Genomic DNA, 24973 nt, shown 5'->3' on the forward strand with positions numbered 1-24973 from the left:
TGAGTATATATGAAAATGAAATACAGTCCTGCCCTCAAAGGATCTTACAGTCTAGTAGAGGAAGGCCGCAAATATACAGCAAGACAATTACAGTAACTAACTTTTTAAATCAATTATTAGGTGTCAGGACCTGTATTGAGTTCTTGACATAAATTATCTTATTAAGTCTTCGCAGTTGCACTAAGAGGTGGGTCCTATTTTTATCATCACTTTACAAATGAAAATATGGAAGTTTATCATTGTAATTAAGTAGCCCAACTTCAAAACCTGTCCGAGAAGACCTGGAACTCAAGCCTGTGTCTCTTGAAAGACCAACCCCACCTTCCAGTACATTGCACTGTAGTACTTGTAATTCCAAAAAATGTGAGAAGGTGCTATCGCTGGGCTGAGACCTGGGTGCCTGGCAGAATCTGACCAGACAAGAGTGACCACAGACTGGAATTTTGGCTTTGATCTTGTGATCCCTAGAGCATTACTAGTAAACTCTCCTGCCCAGACGTAGACCAAGACAAACTGACCTGAAAGCCTTTACCTTTCACATAGAGGGGACTAATGGGCAGGCATCATTCATACTTTTTTCACTGAGTGTGATTCTTCCAGTGGTCCCTAGGGAGAAATCTTAATCTACCTCTTCTACAGATGAATAAATCAAGCTCCAGAGATGTTGAGTGCATTTCCTGAAGTCACAGGGCCAGCAGTGTTAATGTTGGGATTCCACAGATTCATTTGGTCCCACAGCCCACATCCTTTCGGCTCCCCAGCTTTTCCGACTGTCTCCCAGGAGCACTCCAGTTTGCATTGTATAGAGAGATCAGATTCTTTTGGTTGACAGGTATAAATTCACATGCAAATTTGGTATTGTTTCCTACATGCCGGTGCATGCAGAACATTTTGTAATCGCATTATTAAACATTTACTAGAAATGTGCTTCTGCCTGATGCACAATTGCCAGTCTGAATGTTTAATTAAACTAGATTTGTTTTCATTTTAATCACATTATAGAAATGTGGTTTAATCAGTATTCAATGATGAAATCTTCATTCCAAATGCCTACAAGAAATCTTCATTCCAAATGCACTAGATCCCAGAGAAAGGGGTGAGAATCTTAAACCTATCCTTGCATAAAGGGTTTCAGGAAGATAATATTAATTAATAATAGATTAATAACAGATCACATATTTATTCTGGGCCAAGTTCATGGATTACTATGCTAAATCCTCCTCATAGGATCCTGGGATGTGGTCCTGTTATTATTCTCATTTTATAGATTAAGAAACTGAGTGTCAGAGAGGTTAAGCAACATGCCCTCCAATGTCACCCTAGTAGGTAGCAGGGCCAACTTGGGTTTGAATCTACACAGGGAGACCTTTTTAGATCTAACATTCTTTTGGATTAGCGATGAGCAAGTTTTTTTCTGTAAAAAACCAGATGGCAAGTATTTTTGACTCTGTGGGACATAAGGTCTCTGTTCCAGTTATCTAATACTGCTTATACAAACAGCCATAAACAATATATAAGTGGACACGGTGCTTATGTGCCAATAAAATTTGATTTACGTAAAACAGGCAATGAGCCAAATTTTCCCTTGGCCGTAGCTGGGGGGTCCACTGATTTACATCATGCATTTTTTGAAACCTACAGCTCTGTTTTTACTGATGCATGAGCTGTATTTTGTGGATTATCTCATATCAGTTTTGAATAAAGGAGCAAGATAATCTTTAAGTGCATGAGTTAAATCCCCAGAGACACAATGAATAGTACTGCTATGTAAAGTAGCATAGACCCACTGGGGAGGTTAAGTCAGGAGGAAGAAATGGAGGACTAAGTTAGTGTGACAGACAATCCATTTACCTGAACTTAAACAAAACAAAACAAAAAAATGACCACATCCTACTTTCCTCATTAAAAACCAAAGATATGGATTCTGTTCTATTTCTGTTTATATTATGTCATTCTTTGCTTAAAGCAATATTTGAAGAAGACAAACAAAGCATCAAAAGTCAAAGTGTTCACCTCTCAAACAGAAAATATATACCAGCAAACTTGTTCCCTGTAGCTCAAGCAAAATGGTCACAGTTTTGTTCATCTTTTTTTTTGTTAAGGAGTCGAAGTGGCCATACAGTAGCTACTCAAGAGATGTTTAACTACACAATGATATTGAGATTATTGAGACTTATGACTTTGTTGTTTACATATCCACAAAATAATATATAGCAAAGAACATTCCTTGTAAGTGTTGAATATATTTAAGTTCATTTTAAAAACAACAGGATAATATCAAATGTTTTATTGTAAATAAATTCAAGATTCTACTGGGAATTTTTTCTTTGTTGAAACAATTAGATAAAATAATTTTATTAAAATATTTTTATAATGATGAGATGACTTTCTGTAGGTAGAAAAGTGTGGATTTCACAGAATAATTAGACTAAATGATAAAAGAGAGGCAGGAGAATATTTAGACATCCCCAAGATTTAAAAATAAATATATCTAACATAAATATATGTATAAAATAAAGGTAAAACTATAATTTTCTCAGACAGCCAATGTTATAACTATTTATTACTTCATTTTTAAACCTATATAAAACTGTTGTGAGGTGTTGTTTTTCAAAAAAAATAAAAATTTATACAAGTGAAGTGCTAACTGAAATAGAACCACAATGCTTTTAGACTTACAAAATAAATACCTGTTTTTCGTTTTTTTTTTTTTTTTTTACTGAATTTCCCATGTGTTAAGGGTGGAGCTGGACCTCCAGGAGAAGTAAAAATGAAGACAATATATGGAAAACAATATATTGTTCTCAGGGAAAAAATTGCATGCTCCTAGAGGAGGTAAACCAAGTGAAATCTAATAGTCCTCCTTCATTTTTTTACTTTCTCCCACTATGATCTCAGAGAATTTTGAGCTCTGAGTAAGTTCATAAAGGGAATTTTGAAATACCCTTAATGGATCTGTTCTTCAAATAAGTCAACTGAGCTGAGAGAGGTGCTATGCCAACACATTAACTCAAAGTCCTGATCAGCCCCACTCCCAGACCTGTAGGGAAGATTCTCTAGTCTTATTTCCATTTTCTGTGCTTGAATGCAATTGATCCACCATACCTGTTCAACGCCACCGTCCTCATGGTCTGGCTTAAATGAGGAAGAGGTTGTAGATATCTTTGATGAACATGAAATGTAGCGCGAAAACCAGGAACGAGGCCGCAGGCCTCCAGGAATGTTTTGCGAAGTTAGAACAGGCTGAGACTAAGGATCCGTAGTTTCAGGAAGCAGGTTTTATTTGCTATGGCCATAGGGCTCAGGCAGTAACCTCTGAAAGTCTGAGCCCGGAACAAAAGGCAGCCTTAGCTTTTATAGACTCCTTGACATGTTAAAGACAAGGTAAACAATTGGCTGATTTACGTTGAGGATGGCCCAGAGCTGAACTGTTGAGGGGCCCCCACCCCAGGAATGTCTTCTTTTGCCTACGTGCATCTTCACCAGTTTCTGAAGGCTAGGGGAGGGGGTTTCTATACCAGGAAATGTGCCTTATCTCACTTGCCTGCAAGGAGAGGGGGTTTGGGGATTTTCCACAGAGAGCACAGCTAAACCAGAAAGAGGCCAAGACCTGCCTGCTACACTAGGACAAGTCATTCCTGAACTTTTAGCCACTAAGTCTAGCCACTCAGCTCAGTGTGTGTCTGGATAATTGTATAGCTGCATTTTTTCTGTCCATTTACAGTTGCATTAATTTTTCTAGTCAAACAGAACAATAGAGATAAGTATACTTTGGTCCTCTCTCTTTCTTGCCTTGATTCCTACCCTCCCTGCTCCACCCTTAGCTACTTAGAACGAGCAAACTGTAGACTAGAGGGGCACTAATTGTGTATGTTCAAATCTCACTGCCTTTTGGAACCATCAGCTGAAATGCCATTTGACATAGCAAACCTTTGGGGACAGAAGTTACCCTGGTATCTGCATTTGTTTGCAGAAACCACTCAAATCCTTCTCTAAAATATTTAGTCAGCATCTATCATGGATTTAATTGCATCTCTCAAAAATCATATGTTAAGGCCCTAATCCCTGGGACCTGTGAATGTTAACTTATTTGGCAATAGGATCTTTACAGATACAGTCAAGTTAAGATGATGTCATAATAAAATACTTCGTCATCTGGTCCATTTCCCTGGTTGGTTCAGAAATTTCTACACAATATTGTCTAGTATAATTTGACTAGCATAGCTTGAGATGTTAGAGATGATGGAGTTTGTTTCTTATGCTAAGAGAATAGAAATGTCTGATTTCTCCTCCTCAGCTTTTTATAACAATTTGTATTCAACTCCATTATTATTAGGAATGTCAGATGAAATAATTCTGAATAAATTCTTTAAATCTTGTGTATTTATTTCATACCCATATCTAGGAGTTGTTTCTTACTGAAAGTCTCAAAGTTCTTTGAAGAATATGCAAAAGTATTATTTTCCTTGAGATATTTATGGCATCTCCTCTCTTTACTGTGTATATGTATATATCAATTGATAAAATATAAAAACACTGCATTTGCCCCAGCACACAATAAAAGGTCTATAAATTATCTTTTAACTTTAAAGTAGCCTATAAATCTTTATTTTTATTCCTCAGATACGCAAGACTTAATATCATATATTTAATGTCTTACATTTAATGGCTAAAAGAAGGAAGAGACATTAGTAATCCATTTATATGACTCAGATTTGTAGATTTTTCAGAGGTTATACAAACCTTGGAGATCACGTAAATGTTCAAAGCTACTAATTTAATAATCTGTTGGATCAGGATACCTCCCTCTATTTAAAGTACTAATAGTCAGCAACTGCATGAATATTCTTGAGCACTAAAGATGTATCAATTTTTGGTGTTATTGTGAGCTGGGGGAAGGGAGTTATAGAGTAAGAGTAAGATGATGTAAAAAAGATAAATAGCCCCTGATCCTAAGGAGATTATAATTTCATGTATAAAAGAAAATGTGCCCATGAGAACTGATATTTAGTGCTGGAAAAAGGAGTCTGGGTGCCTGGTAAATATTTAAAATGTATGGATAATTTATATAGTCATTGGTCACTTTCTTAATTTAGGAGTTTAACATGTAAGAAAATATAAGTGTAAATGGAATTTTAATTTTTAAAAATGTGGTATCCCTGGTCAATGCATTTATAATATGAAATAGTATTTGAGTCATGACATAAACCATAACATAATTTGAGTTATTGGCAAGTATGTGCCACTTGTGTAATCAATCAAAACATTTAGCAATGTTAGTTGCTTAACTCTTTCTTTAACTTCTTATTCCTAGATCTTGAACATTTTCCCTAGGGTTCAACTGCCATTTGCATTCTAACATAATAGCATCCTGATGTTGGCTATTTATTTCTAAGCAAATGACTTCTTAACTTTTCCCTATGAGTTTATGAAGGCCATGTTTTGCTAAGTCATAGTCTGTAAACAGGATTTAAGAAGCAGTACCTGCTTTTAAAGAGCCAGGGTAGCAAGGTCAGAATGTCTGTCTTTTGTTTTCAAGGTTTTAGTCTTTAATTCAGTATTTTACCTTGTTTTTATTATACTATTTAAATATGTTGCATGCTGGGAAATACCTTTCTATTCTAAGCACAGGTAAGGCTATTTAGACCCTATAGAAACATAAATGGTTTTGTGTTTTGAGAAGTAGGGGTAGGGATGGGGGAGACAACAATGTTTGCTAAGAAAAAGGAAAGGCGATCATCCTAGGCTCACCATGGAATCATTTAAGGGGTGAAAAATCCATTGATGGCATGGTGGTTACCATGCCAGAAAACCTCACCACTGATTTCAGCCTGTTATTCTTACCTGCCTTTTCTCCATACCGCATTTGAACATTAATGGAAGGAGGTCAGACAGGGAGCAACTTGTCCCCTTATAAACTTTGCTCCTTATTAGCTATAGACCCATGGGATCAGAAAAGTATCAATCCTTCTACAATTTTCCTGCCCTGTCCCAACTCCCTCAGCTTTGATCTTCCCCTCTTCTCTCTGGAGCTGCATTGTTGGATCTCTTTCTTTGAATTTGATAATTCCCTCCTTAGAATGAGCTCCAAAGATAGATGTATTAGGACCCAAGTGTCCCAGTCGCCATTCTAGGACCCCTAAGGTTAGAACATACAAATTTCATTGAATCTACGTATCGTAGTTGAGCTATCCCCTCACCTTTTCCTATGGAAACCCTCAAATTAGAGAGCATTTTGTTTCCCACTCTTAGGTTTCCTGTCCTTCCTGAATTTCCCAACTTCCTGGCTATATCATTTAGTGTTTGCATCATAAAAATCCCTGGGGGAAAACTTGGTTATCTCTTAGCTTATGGTTCTGCCAGTGATGTGGGTGATTTTTCGTTTGGGGCTGGCTTGGCTAGAGCTCAATGATCTAGGATGGCCTCCCACAATGACTAGGTCAGCTGTAATGTCTAAGTGGTCTGAGTTGGTTGGGGTGGCTGGGGTTTCACTTCATGTGGTCTCTCATGAAGCTAGTTTGGCCCTGTTCAGGGCAACCTCCAGCTTTCTCCTTTTCAACCCTAATTTCTGGCCTCAAACTGAGGCTAGGAACAAGTACCTTTCACTAGTTCCTAGAATAACTAACCTCAGGAAATGCAGTTCAGGCTAGGCTAGAAGAATCATTCTGCTTTTTCTTTAGGATATGATATTTTAGAATTATTCTTGGCTCTTCCTGTTATATCGTATTACCTTCTTTTTTTTTTCCTCCCAGGATATGTGATCATTTTCCTTTAATTGGTTTAATTACTATTTTTACCAAAATTAAATAGCAATTTTTAGATTTTTATCTTTGTTTATATTCCCTCTGGATGCTTTCAGATAATTTCTCTAACTTTCTTTGTAGGATTTGTAATACATTAAATATTATTTATAAAATGTTATATTTTTAAATAGTATGCTCTTCCTTTCTTTTTTCTTTCCTTCTATTTCATTTTTAAACAAAGACAGTTATGTTATTAAAAAAAAAACCCATGCTGATCCATATTGTTCTCTAGACATTTTCTCTGAGCTCAATGTATTGTTGTTAATCATTATCTTTTGTTTGTAGCCAGATTTGAGGCCATAATGCAATTCTCACAGACAAATTGATTTGAATTAATTTGCCAAGTAGAGTTAACGAGGCATTGTATGAATTCAAGTTATATATGCAACTTACTGCATTCCCTGAGGTTAGTTCTTCACAGAGAAAAATTTGATTCTTGTACCACCTTGCAGTGTCATATATCCGATCTGACCACAGAAACTTCCATTAAATGATGCATGACTGCCAACTGGTTCAATTTTTGAAAAGGCTTGGAAATGCCACAAAATAAACAAAAGTGTAAAAAGTTCTTGATACTTTGGGGGAGAGGAAATTTTTGAGAAACACTAATATATGGGAAAATATTTTAGATGATTTTTGAGATCTCATCAGTTTTGAAGTTGTGGACCACTTCTCTCACATTATGAACTATAATTTCAAGTGAACTCTAGTTCCAGAAACTACATTTGCTTAATTACCAAAAAAAAAAAAAAAAAGATGAATTAAGAAGGACCTCAGTGGTTATTTGGGCTCCTCACCTCCCCAGCCATACATACTCATGCATTTTCTTCTGTCTCTTCCACATCCAGCAAGGACTATTTTCTTCAATTTGTAAAGGCTGGTACAAACAAAATAAATAAGAAAATGTGTCCCAAAAAGGTAAGGGTAACAAAGTTCTCAAAGAAGCTTAAATCTCTTGGTCTTAGATGACATTCCAGAATATTTAAGGAAGCTGAACTCTAAGCCCCTGTTAATGTGCATTCATAAATAATGATAGGAGTCAGAAATAAAAAGTAGGATGTGAAAACTGTCCTATATTTCACATTGTGACAGAATGGATGAATCTGTAAAACTTGGGACTGATATAAAAATTCTCAAATATTTCATTTGATAGATAATTTGGTATGCATTTAGCCACATACACCAAACAATCTTGTGCTAAGGACTAAATGGGCTCACCAAAACAAGTCTTACCAAACTAGTCTAAATCCCCTTTGTACAGTGTAAGCAAATTTGCTGATGAAGAGGATGTTATAAATATAGTGCATCTTCATTTCCTGAAATGATATGATATAAGAAGAAAGCTATGGAAACACTCCTGGGGGGTTGTACCCATGGTTGAAAAAACATTCAGATGAAACTTCCTGGTTGCTCAGTCCTATTGCTGCATACAAATGTACTGGCTTAAAACAGTAAACATTGTCTCATATTTTCTGTGGGTCAAGATTTGTAATAGCTTGGTTGAGTGGTTCTGGCTCAAGACCTCTGATGAGTTCACAGTTACAATATCAATCAGCTGGCACTGCAGTCTATTAAGGCTTATATGGGGCAGGAGGATCTGCTTTCAAGATGGCTCACTCTCATGGATGCTGACAGAAAGCCTCAGTTCCTCTCTGGCCTTACCTTGCAGGTCCCTCCATAAAACATAATGTCGTCATGACATTATACTGACTTCCCCAGACTAAACGATGAGGAAGGGAGGGAGAGAGGGAGAGATAGAGAAAGAGGTCACAGTGTCTTTTAAGACCTAGTCTCTAAAGTTGCAGCTATCACTTCTGCCATATCTTATTTATTAGAAATGAGTCACTAAGTCTAGCCTGCACTCAAGTTTGGAGAAGCAAGCTCCACCTCTTACAAAGAGCAAAATCAAAGAATATGTAGATATTTTAAAACTACCTCACTCCTCCTTAATTTGTACTGTTTTTCCAGGACTAGAATTAACGCACAAAAGATATGCTCATTGAATGTGCAGCTGACATAGAGTTTAGAGAAGTATCTCCTACCAGAAACAAAAGAACTAGAGTTAACCATTTTATTATCAAGTTGGAATGATATTATAAAACAAAAAAGAATACATTGAAAGGGATATAATTAAAGTCATGCTTTGAAGTTCCAAAAGCCTATTGCATAAATGGAAGATGGCCAAAACCTTTTAGAAAACAGTTTAATTGGAAGTTGTCTTGGTTTCAATAGAAAACAAGCATATGTGGAAGCACTGTGATATGGTTGTTTAAACAACTGCTGCAAGCCAGTATATTGCCCAGGTCAAGGGTGGGTGGTATGTGGCATATTGATCGCGATTTTTAGACCCTTTGGGAATAATATATTCATTTTTAGGCACTGGTTTTGTTGCTCAATTCAGCTTCTTAGGTTCCTGGCTGTACCACGAGAAAGAATTCAAGGGCAGAGCATAGCCTAGAGTAAGCAGGTAGAAAATTAATTAGTATGCATGCAGAGAAGGAGCATGTCCGCACTCTTGCAAAGAAAGAGGTAAGGTGTGAGAGGCCCTGACACCTTGGGGTAATCTGCTTTTATAAGTTTTTGTTCCTTTTGTAATTTTTATGAACTGTTTTACTACCCTCCCCTTTCTCCCTCATCAGTGGATGCTTGAATGTAGATGGGTGGGGTTGGTTGGCCCTCAGGTGCTGTTTAGTGCTGTTTAGTTCTTCTCAGAGAATTGGCTCTCCTGTGGACTGAACACTTCTGGGAATTTGCCCTTTGCTCAGCCCAGCTACCAACCTAATTCTAACCCCACCTCCATTTCGAGGTTGGCCTAGAAGCCATATACTTTGTAAAAACCAGACATTCCATAAGATCTAAAGAGAAGGATTATTATGGCATAAGTTTGTTAGTATTATGGCATCAAGCACACTGCTATTGGTGTGACTTTGCTATTCACGAAGAATAAATGTTACTATTTGTTGCCTTTTGAAATTGCCCCCCCAAAGCTAATGTATGATCTCTGCTCTGTCAGGACACCACACATGCATGTTTGAGTGAATAGAATTATTTTAAATCAAATATTATAGCATTTTGGCTTACAACAGCTCAGATTTGAAATTTTCTGCTTAGAGATGAAAGCCAAGCATGAGAAGAATGAAAGGAGTTGGGGTTGGGGTATGAGTTTATGGGAGTATGGGGTGAATGAAGAGAAATGAAAGACACCAACCAGAGTAAAGAGAAATAGTGAGATCACACAGAGGGTACACCTACAGGAATACATGGATCTCCAGAAGCCTGAGTGCCGAAAATAACACTGTGGCTTTTACAAAAAAAAGGAAACAAGTGATAAGAGAAAAGGTGCCTGGAGGGGCATGGAGGGGATTTTGAAAGGATCATATATCAAATGGCTGAAGACTGAACATTAAGGCTTTATATTGAAAGGAAACTTAAAAAGATTTGATACTAAACATTTTGTAGTGAGGTAATTCTTGTTGATTTTGCCTGCTTTTTAGTTTAACCCTTTGAAATCAATACTTGCTATTAGTAATAACAATAGCAGCAATAGTAAAACAGATATCGAGTGCTTGTTACATCCCATGTGTTGTGTTAACTGCTATAAATACATTTCCTGTTACTTCTCACAACAATCCTATGTTTCAGTAATTATCATCATTGTCATTTACATGTGAAGAAATTAAAACTTAAAGATACCCCAAGATATAGATATACAAAACATGTTTACTAGAAAGGAACTAGACAAAATCCAGACATTGAAATGGACTAGTCTGGCTTCAGTTCCTGTTTCAGTGTAATTACAGAAGGAAAAATAATCACAACATAAAGTAAATTTTGTAGTCAGTTTATGTTTTGTTAATTTATAGCATTAAAGGGGTTCTTAAATAAAGACTTAATGCCAGGTAGGCCCCTTGTATTGAAGAAAGTTCCATTAGAAGTTGCCTGAAAATATTCTTTTAAACTATGGAATCAAATAAAGATGCTGTAATCACTTAAGCCTTGTTTTTGTTTGTTTGTTTGGTTGGGTTTTTTTATTGTTGTTTTTTAATCTTCCTGGGATCAAAGAATGTTTAATGGATAAGGATAAGTGAGGAGAAAGTCCAGAAGAAATGAGCTTCAGGAGAAGAGGTAAAAATGGCTTCCAAACACAAGGAAAGGATAGGAATTGGTGCTATATGTTGTAATTGTTGAATCAGAATAAATGGTTTATAGTGTAATAACCCTTCAGCAGAAATGGCGCTTTTATTTATGTTCAGATAAGAAAGAAAAGTTCATTGTTTATTTCGGTGCATGCAAACCCACCTCAGGGAAGAAAGGTCAATGAATAGGGATAAAGTCACTTGGAGAGCTGAACATAGAGTACCAAGAACTTGGGACTTTATCTCCAGCATATTGCCAGTCCCATCCTCTACCCTCTTAACACCTGGACATGAGGACTGAATGTCCATAGACACATCAATGAGAATATAAACGGAGACCAAAGCTCAAGGGGGATATCAATATTTGATAGAATTCTGGAAGTTCTTTAGTATGGGACCCATTCACCACCACCTTTCACTATTTATTGGGAAAAATATCTTTCATTTTGATGCCTTGGACATGTATTAGGGAAGGGTCCTGATAATCATAACTGTTCACAAATTCCTCCCACTTCCTAACTTTTCCAACTGTACCCTAAACTCTACCCAAATATTGCATTATTTTATACAAAACAGTTAATTTACTCAGTAGTATATCATGAACATCTTTCCATGTCCCACAACTCTTACTGGTTCGATAAGAATTTTAGCAAAATTTGCTCTGTGAATCTTTTATTATTTGGCATTTAGATTCCAAACATTGCATTTTATTTGTCTAAAACCTCATAACCTAAGTTTTATTATCATCCTTTAACACATGAGTAAAACAAAGACTCATCTAGATTAACTGGGAAATGTCTGAGACTGGATTTGATCCAAAATCTGTCAAACTCCATGGCCAGTGCTGTTTTCACTCATGTTTGAGTCATCTTTTCTTAAACAGTTCAAATCTTGTCACCTAGAGATAGTGGCTCAATACTAATGCTTTGATATAGGAAGGAAGTATAGTGTGTCTATCTATGTTTATTTTCCACTTCTAAACATATCCACAAGTCATAAGGCAATGAGCTTCACTGGCAAGTCAAGGTATGTTTAAGTGACTCACACTGCTTTCCAGGGTTAAACAACAGGAAGGATGGTCTCCCTGGCTCAAGGTACCACTTAAGCAAGTCTGGGAAAACTCACTAACTTAATAATGCCCTTGTGCTGTAGGTCCATTAATTCACTTTCTCTGGTCGATCAGTTTTCTGCTCCAAGAGATTAATTTCTTTACCTTGGCACACTAAAGGATCAAGGCCCACATTATATAAATTGTTCCTTTTTCTTTAGCTCGAAAGGTTGTGTGAGGATTAATGAAGTGATGCTTATAATAGCATTTTGAGCTTATTGTTTGAAAGGCATTTTATAAACACAAAATATTAGTACTTGGTTGAGGTCCACCCATCACTTACAAGTGGCTAGCACACCACCTTCTTTGCTGACTCTGAGTGAGGTAGTTTGGGCCGATGCTGGGAACAAAGCCAAAGCTGAGCTAGAAGAGCTTCCCCAGTTCCTTTACTTTAGTGTCATGCATTTGCTTTGAAACTCAGAAAGTGTTCTTTGGGGGCAGTGACATGGTAAGAACCTCTGAACTGCACTGCTACTGGAGCCTACCCATATCTATTTTCTTTCACCTCTGAATTTAGTACATGGTATTGAACATTCTTTGAATGTTCATTGGCCCCACAGTTTCAATTTTTTAGTGACAAAGGAAACTTTTCCTTTCTTTATTCTAGGGCTCAAAACAAAATGCAAAAATACCTCTGGTATTAATTTCACATAGTTGAATGCTATTATGATACTCCTGTTAGCATGTTCATGTGCTCGACAACGTTTCAGATGGTATTAATAGTCTACTTGCAAGAAAGCATTTTCTGCCAGCCTGGTGCAAATTACCAGAACCTTTAAGCCACTCTTCTTCAGCTTAGCAACAGTATATCATCAATATCGGTGACTGGACCAAGAAACAACATTTGTCAATGCCTGCATTGCTCTTTACTTTCAATGGTTTTAGAAACCCACTTTGTTTTGGAAATGGGTTTAGCTGTGTATGTTTTAGAAGATACAGAAATATTAAAAAGCACCAATTATGAGATCTAGGGGATATTTTAGGTGTGTCATTGTCTACAGTCGATTTTTTCGAGATAATTTACATAGGACCAAATGGTTATTGTCAACTCTTGAATGAAGGTGTGTTAAAGTTCTGAACATGGAACTAATGCAGTTCCATTGGATCTTTGGGAAATAGTTCATTCATATTAACAATAATAGTTTTAAATAAATTGAATATTGTCAATTTCAGAAAAGGTTCTAAATACTATCTACTTATTTTATCCTATACCAAGTCCTATAATGAATTGGGGAATGGGGAAGCTGAGGCTAGGCAATTTACCCAAAGCACACAACTAATAAATAGTGATCCTAGAACTCAAAACCTGGTTTGTCTCCAAAGCCCATAGTCTGAACTCATATGCTGTCTTGATTACAGATGACTTTAAAAAAATGAGTATAACTTCTAGTGCATAGGCTCTATTTTGGACCAATAGAGGGTAAGAATGGTATTAGAGTAAACACTGTCTGTGCTATGCAAAATTTCCTTCTGTCTTTCAATTCTTCACTTAAAATCCTGTTTATTTCCATGTAACAGTGAATAAATTCCAAGTTCTTAAAGAGGTACTGATGTATTGGGGAATTATTCAAGGGTTGACTTGCTTTCTTTATCTTATCTTTCTCTGTTCCCTTTTTCTTGTATCCTAGGTAGATTTACCCAAACGTAGGAAATGCAAGGTAGTCCTGCATAAAGGTTAGAGTTATTTCTATGAACCAGTTGGGTCTTAATGTTTTCACCTCAAAGTATTCTGCTCTTGGCAATATTACAATTCAAAAGTGCATATTGTCCATGTCTCCAGGAGTTCAAATGCTTGATAGTAGAACCAATAATTCAAGTGCAAATGACCATTGGAGGCCAAATTATAAAAATCTCAATTTTGACCAACAATGGATGAGGAAAGAGTGTAATTAACAGAATTGCAATATATAGTTGAATGTGGTTAAAAAGGAGACATTTTGGGATGTATATATGTTACTAGAATAAAAATCTAAACCAAAATTGGATAGGCATACATACACATGCGTTTGCTTTAAGTATATTACTAATATTTTTTTTTCTTCAATCCCGTGTAGGTGAGTATGGATCCATATAAGTAATTTGAGAACTATTCTTTATTTGAGGATCTCTTTATGTGATGCATAGATTTTCTGGTATGACAGAAAATTGCAGTCTTTTTTTTTTTGGTATAATTAGTAATGCACATACACCTCTTTAATGACATAATGACATTACTATTCATGAGGCTATTCTTTTTAGAGGATAGCATCACTTTCTGTTAAATAATTGATTTCATTCTTTGTTTAAATTTTCATACTAGTTGCTACATGAATCATAAAAGAGAATGTCATTTAGGATTTGACATGAATGTATATGGATTTGATGAGGTTTGTTCAGCTTTCAGTGCAGTCCCGCATATAAGTTCTTATATTTAGGTAGTTGTTTGCTCTTCAAATAAGTCTAGCAAATGGGACTTGGGAAAAATGAACGCATTCTCACGCACATGTTTCTAAAACAGTTCTTATTAATGTTTAAGATAAATTAAAATAAAAACCAACAAGAACATGAAAAGAGACTAAGAGCATTATTAATGTGGCAATTTAAACCAGTTTGGTTTTCCAAGTGACCTTCCATTTTTTGCAGCTTTTAACAGCATGCAAGATCACTGTCATTAATACCAGATACTATTAATCTGGCATGGAAAACTTTAAACTTTTTTCTAAATGTCTTTAAAGCTGAGGTGGAGAAGAATGACTCTCTCTGACTTTCAGAAAGATCTAAGGTTGAATTGTGGCTATGCTGCCCTCCCAACATGTCCCTTACTTGGATATCTAACAGTTACCTCTTCTTCTAGTCTGCATCAAGTCTTAAAACGATTTCCCATGGTGCTTTATGATTTGAATAAGAGTGCCTGGAAGGAGGAGTGGCGCTTAGAAGGGCTGAGAGCCCTATGCATTTGGAAGAAGTAAATCAGTGTAGCTTCCTAATTAATTAATTTGGTGCATATAAAATGATGTTAATTTGAAACTTTAGTTGCTTCTGATCCCTGGATGTTACTAAAGATGTTAAGATTTTTATTTGCTCTTGACTTCACTAATCCATCCACAGTAAGTGGAATGAAAGTCGTTACTATACACAATGTAACTAACAATGACAGAGAAAACTAAAAATGATAGAATATGTTCAAAATGAATCTGGAACCATTCATTGGTCATTTCTTGTCATTCTCTCATGGCTAAACCTTGAGAGGGGTCAAAGCTTATGTGTATGACTGACATCCCTTTTGATATCCATCACCTGCAGGACAAGATTAAGAGTTGTAGATATAAGTTCTTTTCAGAAAAGTGCATGCTCCTTTTTTTTTTTTAATGAAAGTATATGAGAATTTATACCACTTTATTTTGGATTAATAGAATTCTGAGCACTGGATCTGCCAGAGAGAATCACTTTAACAGTCACTTATCTGTAGCTATGTTAACAGGCGAAGCTCACTTCTTTTACCCTAGGGTTATTGAAACACCACAAAGTTGCCTTGCTGTTTTTCCTCCCTACTTGCCTTTTCCTGTGAGGAAAGGATATCTTGAGGAAAACTAAATATTTATTGACAATCCACAGGTGATCATTGTTCTTTCCAATCCTCGGACTTTATGAAAGGTATTAAAATGTTATGGTCTATTCCAGCTCAGACAAGACTCCCTAATACAGACTGGGGGTTCAAGGTCACCTCTTTCACAAAGACTTGTTTTTGTGTTTGTTTTTTCCACTCTTGGATAGTAAGGATAATGAGTTACCTTCTTAGAGAAGTTGTTCATAGGAGAAGTTTATGGGGGAAACTTGCATACCGGTCCCAGCAGTGCTACCCCTGCTCCATCCCACACCCCGAGTAAGGCAGATACAATTTTATTCATGTGTGGAATCTTTTCAGTCCATAAGAATGCTTTGCAGAGGTGACCCTAAGATTGAAATGCCATGATGTGTCTCTATTCGCTTGGTCTGATGCTGTAGTCAGTTCTAGCATTTGCTCTGGTTTAAAGACTCCAGTGTATATGGTCTCCAGGCCACCTGTTTTGAGATTTTGATCTCATTTTCAATGTCAGTGATTTGGAATGGGGTTCCCTCTGTTCCAATATAAGGGTATAAGAAAAAACAATGAATTACAATTCACTAATTTCTGCTTGATCAATGCAAGGTTGTTTGACAGGACAGAACTGTTCCCAAAGCATGCTTTTTTCTTTTGTGATTTGAAGCACATTCATTAGGATTCTGTCATCATGACATGGCTCCTCCAGTCTGCTCTAATTAGAGAAAGCATCTAGGGGTGTGAACAACAGAGTTAAGAAAGGAAAGGGGGACATGCTATTAAAGGCTTTGTGTTTGCGCCTTGAACCTAATTAGATATTTTCATACTTGAAAGAAGTATCCCCAACAGGCTGTATGACTAGATGCCTGTTCAGGGAGGACCTCTCAGAGGAGGATAAGGGAGAGAGAGTAAGTAAGCATTTAAAGCCAGTATCTCCTTGTAATAATAAAATGTAGGTGCTCAAAAGTCTAACAAAGGCATATTTATGACTTTATTCCCAGATATTTACTTTGGATTTTCTACTTCTTTAAAATATGAAACAAAGCTATTGCCAAAAACTAGAGATTAAAGGACCGTATGCATGTTCTATTTAAAGTAGGTGTCAGGATACCAGGACCTCCTATGAAAAACAAGAAGTCCCCCTTGGCCATCAGGTGTTAATTGTGTTCTTTAAGTTCCTTCTGCCAGAAGGTAAAGAGTTGCAAACACTTGAGCAGAAACAAAGAAATGCATGGCCCAGTGCTTCAACTGGCATAGAGTAGAGTGACTGGTGGGGCAGGCATGACTGAGTAGCTAAGGGTCTCCATCTACATTATATGGCTCATGTGGGACACTTGAAGTCAAGGAGATCCTTGTGCCTCAATTGGTCCCCTCAAGGTATGGCTAGGATGAGATGGAGAAATGTACCAGTAGACCCATTCCTGTAAATGATCAAACCTCTGACTGATTTCCATCTCAGCCACATTTCCAAGACATGATGGAATGCTGCATAGCTCAGACTAACCTAACCTCAAACCTGTCAACCAAAGTCAGAGTGACTTCGACTCCACCTCTTCTAAAGATAAATTGATATCTATCTCTAAAAACTTCATAAAACAAACCAAAAACCTAGGATGTTTTTTAATGACTTATTGACTTTTCAGATTGTTTTTTAAGCTGTTTTTTAAACTTTAAAGGCAACACTGATAATGAACGCTTCCAAATGGTAAAACAGAAAATCCCCTTCAAATATAACCGGCCCGTAGAGGAGTGGCTGCAGGAAAAAGGTAACCATCATTAAAACTTTCATTTTAAAATCATTTGATTCTAAACCCTCATTTTTAAAGCCTGCAAATAAATGTTCCTTAAATGATAATCGCCTGCTGCATAAATGACTGTTTTAATTTTCATTATAATTTGTGTCAGCTTCCACCTGCCATATGTTGATAAATCATGCTATAATACATTGCCATTAAAATGCAGTTAAAGGGACTAATATCTAGCTTGCTATCAGTGTGACAACCACAAACAAGAAATTCCAGGAACCTTTAAAAAAGAAATGCATTATGGCAATTTAACCACTGCATGAGATTATTTGTTAATTTGTTTTAAATTACCTCTTACACCAAAGCTTTCTAAAGAAATTTCAAAAATACTTTTTAAACTCACATCTTGGGGCTGTTTTGGCTTTGCTATCTAGTAGAATGGTTCTTTAAAAAGCATAGCTTGACTTTTGTGACTTAAATTGCTTAAAACAAATGTTTTAAGGGGAATAATATTTTTTAACATTTGTTTTTAAACAAAGAAAAGAAGGAGAAAATGTATTTTTGCCTTTAAATTCAAACCTACAGAGGCAAAAACGCTTCATAAGAGGTTCATTATATACTAATTGCTGACTAAAACTAAACAGCAACAACAAAACCAAAAACTTATTTTACATTTTGGTTGTGTGATACCCTTGGTATTCCACCTTTTCTCCAACAAATGTGTAAGTGGTTAAGACAATGCGTTGGAAAGGGGAAGGCTTATGAAAGACAAAACAGTTTCTGATTTGCTGAAGAAAGCAACTACTCTGTTGCTTAAAGAGGGCAGCGGTTATAACTGATGTTAGAATTTTCTGTGTGGCTCCTATTTGTTAGGAGATAAACTATTATCTGTCAAAGAAGAAAATTCCCTAACTTTAAAGGAAATTGTACATTCTGTTCTTTCCTGAGCCGATATAGGCTTCTCTTGTCTCAAGATCCTAAGTAGGCTCCTACCATTTCTAGAGTTTTGATGGAGTTATATATAAAAGGTAATTGGGTGTATTACTTAGCATACAATTTAAAAAGACTACAGTTTTAAGTTGGGTGACAATATTCAGACCTTTCTACACGGAAAATCCTCACTGAGTCTTAACTGTTTGCCCTGTTTTTAACGTATGTGGTCTAATTAAAAATAAATTAAGAATAACTCTAAAAAGCAAATAATTTTGTTCAGTAATCACTAGCTCATAAAGTCCCTTTAACATTAAAGATGATGATTGCCTCACTTTTAAAAAAGGAAAAGAAAACTAGATGCATGTCTGAGTCTCATGTGCCTGAGAGAACTTTTTTGTTTCTTTCAATTTTATGTTAATAATATTTTATTTTACTCCATTGCCTTTCGAAGTCTAAGTTTAATAGCATGCCAGGCATTTTCATTTGTATAAACCATTATAAAGTTATTAGTAGACTTTCAGCTTTTCTTATGATAGCTTCTTAGTTGACTTTCATATAGAAAGATGCTTTCAAATATACAAGTAGAGGGTTTGGGGCTGGGGGAGGGGAGGGGTGGATGTGGTGGGAGAGAGGGAGGGATGGTAGTTTGTTAATCAAATATGTTCTATATGCTTATGATGTTTAGATGATTGTTTTTGCAAACTGTCAGCCTCTCTTCTACATTATTTTAACCGAAATTACTTTTTTTGGTAATGTGGGTGAGTAACGTCATTTCATTCTATTGCTTTACCTCTTCCTCTGTCTAGCTAACTTTCCCTTTTGGAACAATAGAAAATATATGCCAACAGACCTTGTAAGGACAAGGAGTGCAAAGGGTAAAGATAGAAGGATGCATTAGGCAATACTTGAAATGCTTCTGTGGAGTTATTTCTGTTACTGGGAAGAGAGCTGGGTTATAGCATTTCGGAGTCTGTTTTCTGGCTCTGTCTACTATTGACTGACTTTCTGACCTTAAATAATCCACTTATCCTCTTTATATCTCAGATTTCCCATCTAAGGAGAGGAGAAATAATACTGCTTATTCCCCAAGGGTGTTCTGGGTTATAATTAATTAGTCTTTGTGCAATGCTGACTGGAGATGTCCAAAGATTTAATTTAAGCAGTATGTGAGCTAAATGTCCAAATATCAATGTCCAAATGAATAACAATTAATGACTTCCAAGAGGATGGGAACCTAAAACAAAACCAGAAGTAACCTGTTAAAAATCCTGTACTGGTGTTAGAACCCACAAATTAAGTGACTATTATGAGGATGAAAAAAATTGTAAAGCACATTTTGTATCAATGTTAGAACTCTCAGATTGTGATACTTACATATATATGTATATTAGTCTTGTGGTAGAAACAATTGAGATCTAGCATTGATTTTCATAAGTCTTGGACAAATGATAAAAAAGGAAACTTCCCCATTCAGTTCCCCAAATATTTCATAGGGAGAGGGTAGTGATAGGCTATTTCTTGCTGACTCCTGCTTAGGGGAGAAAGGAAAAATGATCAGTGGAAGGGACGGTGGGAGACTGAGGGTATGCTGTTTTCCCTTTAATGACTACTGGCTTTGCTGCTAGCTACCTAACCCAAGGCACAGAGGGCGAGGAGAGGGTCTCAGAGCAGAAGAAAGCAGATCTAACCAGGAATAGAATATGAAACAGACAAGCAAAGAAGAGCAAATGCTTCCTAAGTATGGTAGAAAACTGACACATAGACAATCCCTTCCCTTTTTAGCTTCTCCAATGTCATGTTCCCAAGAAATGATTAGTCAGATCTCTCTGGGATAGCAGCAATCACCAGAGTGGAGCAGTGGCTTTTCTTATAGCACAGGAAACATGTCTTGCCTTTTCTGAGGCTTAGGTCAGCCTCCAATAAGGAAAACCACTTTATGGAATGAACTGTGCCACGGGGAATGAAGGAGAGCCATCGTTTTAGCCAGTGTAATTCAGCTTCCTATTTAACTTTTTTCTGTTCCTCTTTTCTTTTTATTTGTAAGTGGTGGAAGAGTAATGCCACAAGGAAAATAAGATGAGCACAATTATAGATGTTATCATTATGAAGTACTTTCACTTTCAGGAAATCAGAAATATAAAAGCTTCTAACTATAACCAATAATGACTTACAATAGTAACATAATAATAACTATTAAAAACATAATAACTATTAGCTGATCATGACTTCAGGATTATAATCAAAGAAAGAGATAGATAAGTATTATGGTTAGCCAATAGGTATGTGAATGGAAGGAATAACTTGGCATTGGGGGCTGTCTGGAATAAATACTAAATTCTCATCCTAGAAATATCCCATGATGCAGCTTTGTAATATTTAATATAATAAGTTTCCCCAAATTGCCTATGCCAGTTTGAGAGAGCATTTTTTTCTCCTCTTGCATCATGTCATCTCTCTTATAATAAACCTACCTAGGGCTGCCAGAAAGAGCTGTCATCAAAAATAAACAGGAAGGAGTGGGCCACAGTGGTTCAGCAGGCAGAGTTCCCGCCTGCCATGCTGGAGACCCGGGTTCTATTCCCAGTGCCCGCCCATGCAATAAATAAATAAATAAATAAACAGGAAGAAACGTGAGCTCCAGGCCATTGTCCAGTGCTATTGTACGTTGAACTTCTTCCTGCATCATGTGTTAAGATGAGGGATGCCAAAGGACAGAAAATGATGCAGGTGCACACAGCACTGAAGGAATTGGTAGGGGAATAATGGAAATCTATTAGATCTGCTTTGATTGTACTTGGAATCTGGGCAATTCTATGATCATTAAGTCCAGCAGATCCCACTTCCATGCTCCAGAGATTTGTATAAAGTGTAGATAATTTTCAAAATAACAAAATCCTCTGGCTAATTCTCCATACTGCAATGTGTGAAGCCTCCAAAGAGGTATTATATATTTTAAATCATTCTTCGCTAGCAGGTCCTTAAAAAATGAACAAAAGAGCAAATTTGGCTCTTGTAGAGTCCCCTCTGTGCAAAGGCATTACCCCTTCTCTGCTTCTTCCATTTTTATACATTGAGCAGATATTCCACATTATGTAACAGTAATTCAAGGAGAGTTAAGCAAGAGTTAACTCTTGAAGACCATACAATACTAATAGAAGTTAAAAGCCCAACCATCACAGTATGTCTGTAATCATTTCAGAGACTGTGGGGCAATCTGTTTTTTTTAAAATATATATTCCCACTTTTATTAAACAGATGAGAATAACAGAAAATCATTTCTAGTTATTATAGCTAAAATAATGTAGGTGAATAGATCAAGAACAAGCAGAGAGCATTGCTTGATCACTGAATAAAGTAGAGAGAAATTCAAAAGGAATTTCCACTGAAACATAGGTATTCCTCAAATGGAAACTCCAAGTAAGGCAAATTATTGATATTCTTCAACATATTAACATTCTCCTGAATCATTTTTAAAAGTTTTATGCATTGCTTTCTTCATTAAATATTCCCCCTTTTAAAATTTATTGATTCTAAATGATATATTTTCTTTCCTTTTCCACCCAAAGAGTATTATCAATATTTATTTATTTTTCCATCTCTTAGGGCATGATTTAATTGTGTGACCATAATCCCCCCAAAAGTTAGTAGTGATTGGAAGTTATCTGTCATGGTGTTTATTGAGCAGCAGGTATAGAGAGATCATTATGTGTTATGAATATTACTAAGAAATGTGATATTTGGCAATTTAAATGTCCAATTTTACAAGTATGCAATGAATCTATGTCTCTTAACTGGAATTTAATTCCAGTTAATTTAATTATAAAACCTATTTATTTAATTTGGTATTCTAAGTCAACCCTCTGAGTTTTTATTTTCCATACGTAACTCATTTTACTTGCTATATTGTTTCTCTGTAACTTAAAAAATATCAGGGCAATAGGCATCTATGATTTATTCTGGTCATTACCTGATGTGAGGATTTCTTTCCATCACCCACAAGTATCCAAGAATACTGCAATGCTGCTCATCATTGAACCAAGATTTCTGCTTCCTCAAAATAAAGCAGTAAAATTTGATCATTTTGGTTATCCAGAATTTTCAGCTAGACAGTGGAAGAGATAATCATAGTGAAATGTTACTTACAATATCTGTATGAATTATTATTAGTTTTTCTCCCCTTCAGTTGCTCAAGGAAACCTGTAATGATACCTGGTCCATTCTGACCAGGTAAGGCAAAGAGGGAAAATGTATGGGAATAATGCTGTTTCCTCCACCCAACCCACTAGGCCGGCAGTTAACCATCTTCAACACCCAGGCGCAAATAGCCATTGGTGGAAAGGACAAAGGACGCCTTTTCCAAGGCCAGCTCTCTGGGCTCTATTATGATGGTTTGAAAGTACTGAACATGGCAGCTGAGAACAACCCCAATATTAAAATCAATGGAAGTGTTCGGCTAGTGGGAGAAGTCCCATCGATCTTGGGATCCACACAGACGACCTCCATGCCACCAGAAATGTCTACAACTGTCATGGAAACCACCACTACAATGGCTACTACCACAACCCGCAAGAATCGTTCCACAGCCAGCATTCAGGTACGTGACTCTCCAAGTATGAATTGTTTCTACTCTTTGTCTCTGAAACACTGCTCTCATGGTCAGTGTTGCTATGTGACCGAAAAGTCTGAATTACTGTGTTTTTAGGAAGGGTGACTGAAGATGCTCATAGTTATAAGACCCAGGAATGGAGATAGATGAAGTCATTGCTAAAGAAGTCATAAAAGTCTTATGGCACTAATTGATTATTATTCCTATCATATTTATCCCTGAAACATTGAAGCTGTTCTTCAAAATGAGCAATGGACAAAACTTTCAGTATGAAATACTCTCTCCTTTCACTTTATTGCCTTTTCTTTTCAAATACCAAAAAAGGGAAAAGGGAAAAGAAAAATTTGTTATGTGAAAGATTATATCCTGGTTCAATTCTATTCATATCCCCTGGATGGCTTTGCTGGAACATGAATTGTCCATTATTGAGGTCAGTGGGTGCCATTAAATCAAGGGCAGTTGGAACTAGAGGTACACCTAATCCTTATAAAGTGTTGTCTTTGCATTTGATATTGTCAATTAATTACTTGTCATTTTTGTCCATTTTGTTTCCTTTATATTTGAGTAAGATCCTAATTACATTAGAATATTTGGAGGTTTGAGTTTAGCTATGCCAGAATCCTTAGTTTTGTGGTAAGGTTTTTGGTTATTTTTTCACTCAAAAGTGATTATACCCAAGCTAAAGTTTAATTCTTTGCTGCTCCCTCGGCATTTCATAAATCTAGTTAGTAGAAGGTAGGAGGTTAATTCAGTTATTAGCTTTAAATACTCTGGCATAAAACAAAACATTCCAGTTGCTCATAGGGAAATTACCCCTAGTTTAGTTAGTACTTGTAGAAAGTTCAATAAATCAATTCTTGTCCCTTCTGCTGCTTAGTTTCAAGACGTTATCCAGGGGCTCAAATAAGTCTTTGACATTACCTTTTCATTGACTCCAGTGGACCTTATAAACATAAAACCAATAAACAATTAAACCCCCATATGTGTTCCCATTTTTCTGAATTAAGTTTATATGAGTTAGGTAGAGAGAAAAGTATTGTTTTCCCTTTCCCTTTTCTTTGAGCAGAAATATCTAAATGGCCCTTTAACTTACTCCAAAGGAATAATTTCTAGCTGTTTATGTGGAAGAAGTTATCAGGCCAATTTTATACATTTTGTAAAGGCAACTAAGAACCTCATTAGCATAGCAGTCTTATGGATGCACATGCTGTTACATGTATACCTGCACACATGGTAAAGAAATTGCTTCTTCTCTACTGATATTAAAGCAATAACTCCTGACACTTCACTCTACTCACTGAAAAGAAGATAAAAGGCAATATATGTTTCTATTATGACTCTCTATAGCTCAAGAACAGATCTGTTTATTGTTGGTAAAAGGATAGTTCTGTCTGCACAGGTCTTCGCAGAGTTGTTTTGTTTCTGTCAGAATACGTTGTGCTTACTCTTCTGGAAGCAGAGGAGCAAATAGCTTTTTCATAGCAATGACTGGTCCCCTAGTCCTTTTCACAGCCAAATTCTCACTGACCCTGGGAGGATTTAATGGTACCCAGGGATTCAGGGACTAAGCCATGATAATTACTGGTTTTGGCCTTCTCTCAAAGTGGCAGGAAGAAGCAGATTGAATGATTTCCTAGACCCTTTCAACAAACTAAGAAAGTCAGAGCTTCTGGAGGGGAGTAGGTACAAGGCACAAAAAGCCTACCAGTGATTATGAGTCTAAACATAATGGAACCTGTGGTTATGTTCGCGGAGGTAGACAGCTGGAGGTTACCCTCTCCAGCAGCCTCCTTTCTGGTGTGTGTTTCATTTCCTTTGAGTCCAATAATAATTGGATTACATCTACATGACTTTCCTTTTACTGTTACTACAGCTATAAAAATGAGTTAAAAATCTGTTGACACTCTTTGTTTTTAAGGATGTATAAACACATACTCTTGGAGGAAAGCCAACAGCCCAGCACAACTGAATACACTGGGATGAAGAATAAAATAAAAGGCTATGTTCTTTGTAAAGATGAGCTAGAGGGAATGGCTCTATGTCAAGGGTTTTGGGCTCTTTTGTACTAGTCAACTAGCCATAA

At 36.4% G+C, this 24973-nt stretch overlaps 1 protein-coding gene across 1 annotated transcript in view; it reads left to right on the forward strand.

Annotated features, from left to right (window-relative positions):
- The window catches only part of NRXN3 (neurexin 3), a 1607649-nt gene that overhangs the window by 1434535 nt on the left and 148141 nt on the right, over positions 1 to 24973 (forward strand). The window contains exon 15 of the mRNA XM_077123215.1: positions 22571 to 22878. Within this exon, the coding sequence (XP_076979330.1) occupies positions 22571 to 22878 (308 nt within the window). The remainder of the gene's footprint in view (positions 1 to 22570; positions 22879 to 24973) is intronic.

The sequence above is a fragment of the Tamandua tetradactyla genome, chromosome 12, assembly GCF_023851605.1.
Source record: "Tamandua tetradactyla isolate mTamTet1 chromosome 12, mTamTet1.pri, whole genome shotgun sequence".
NCBI lineage: Eukaryota > Metazoa > Chordata > Mammalia > Pilosa > Myrmecophagidae > Tamandua > Tamandua tetradactyla.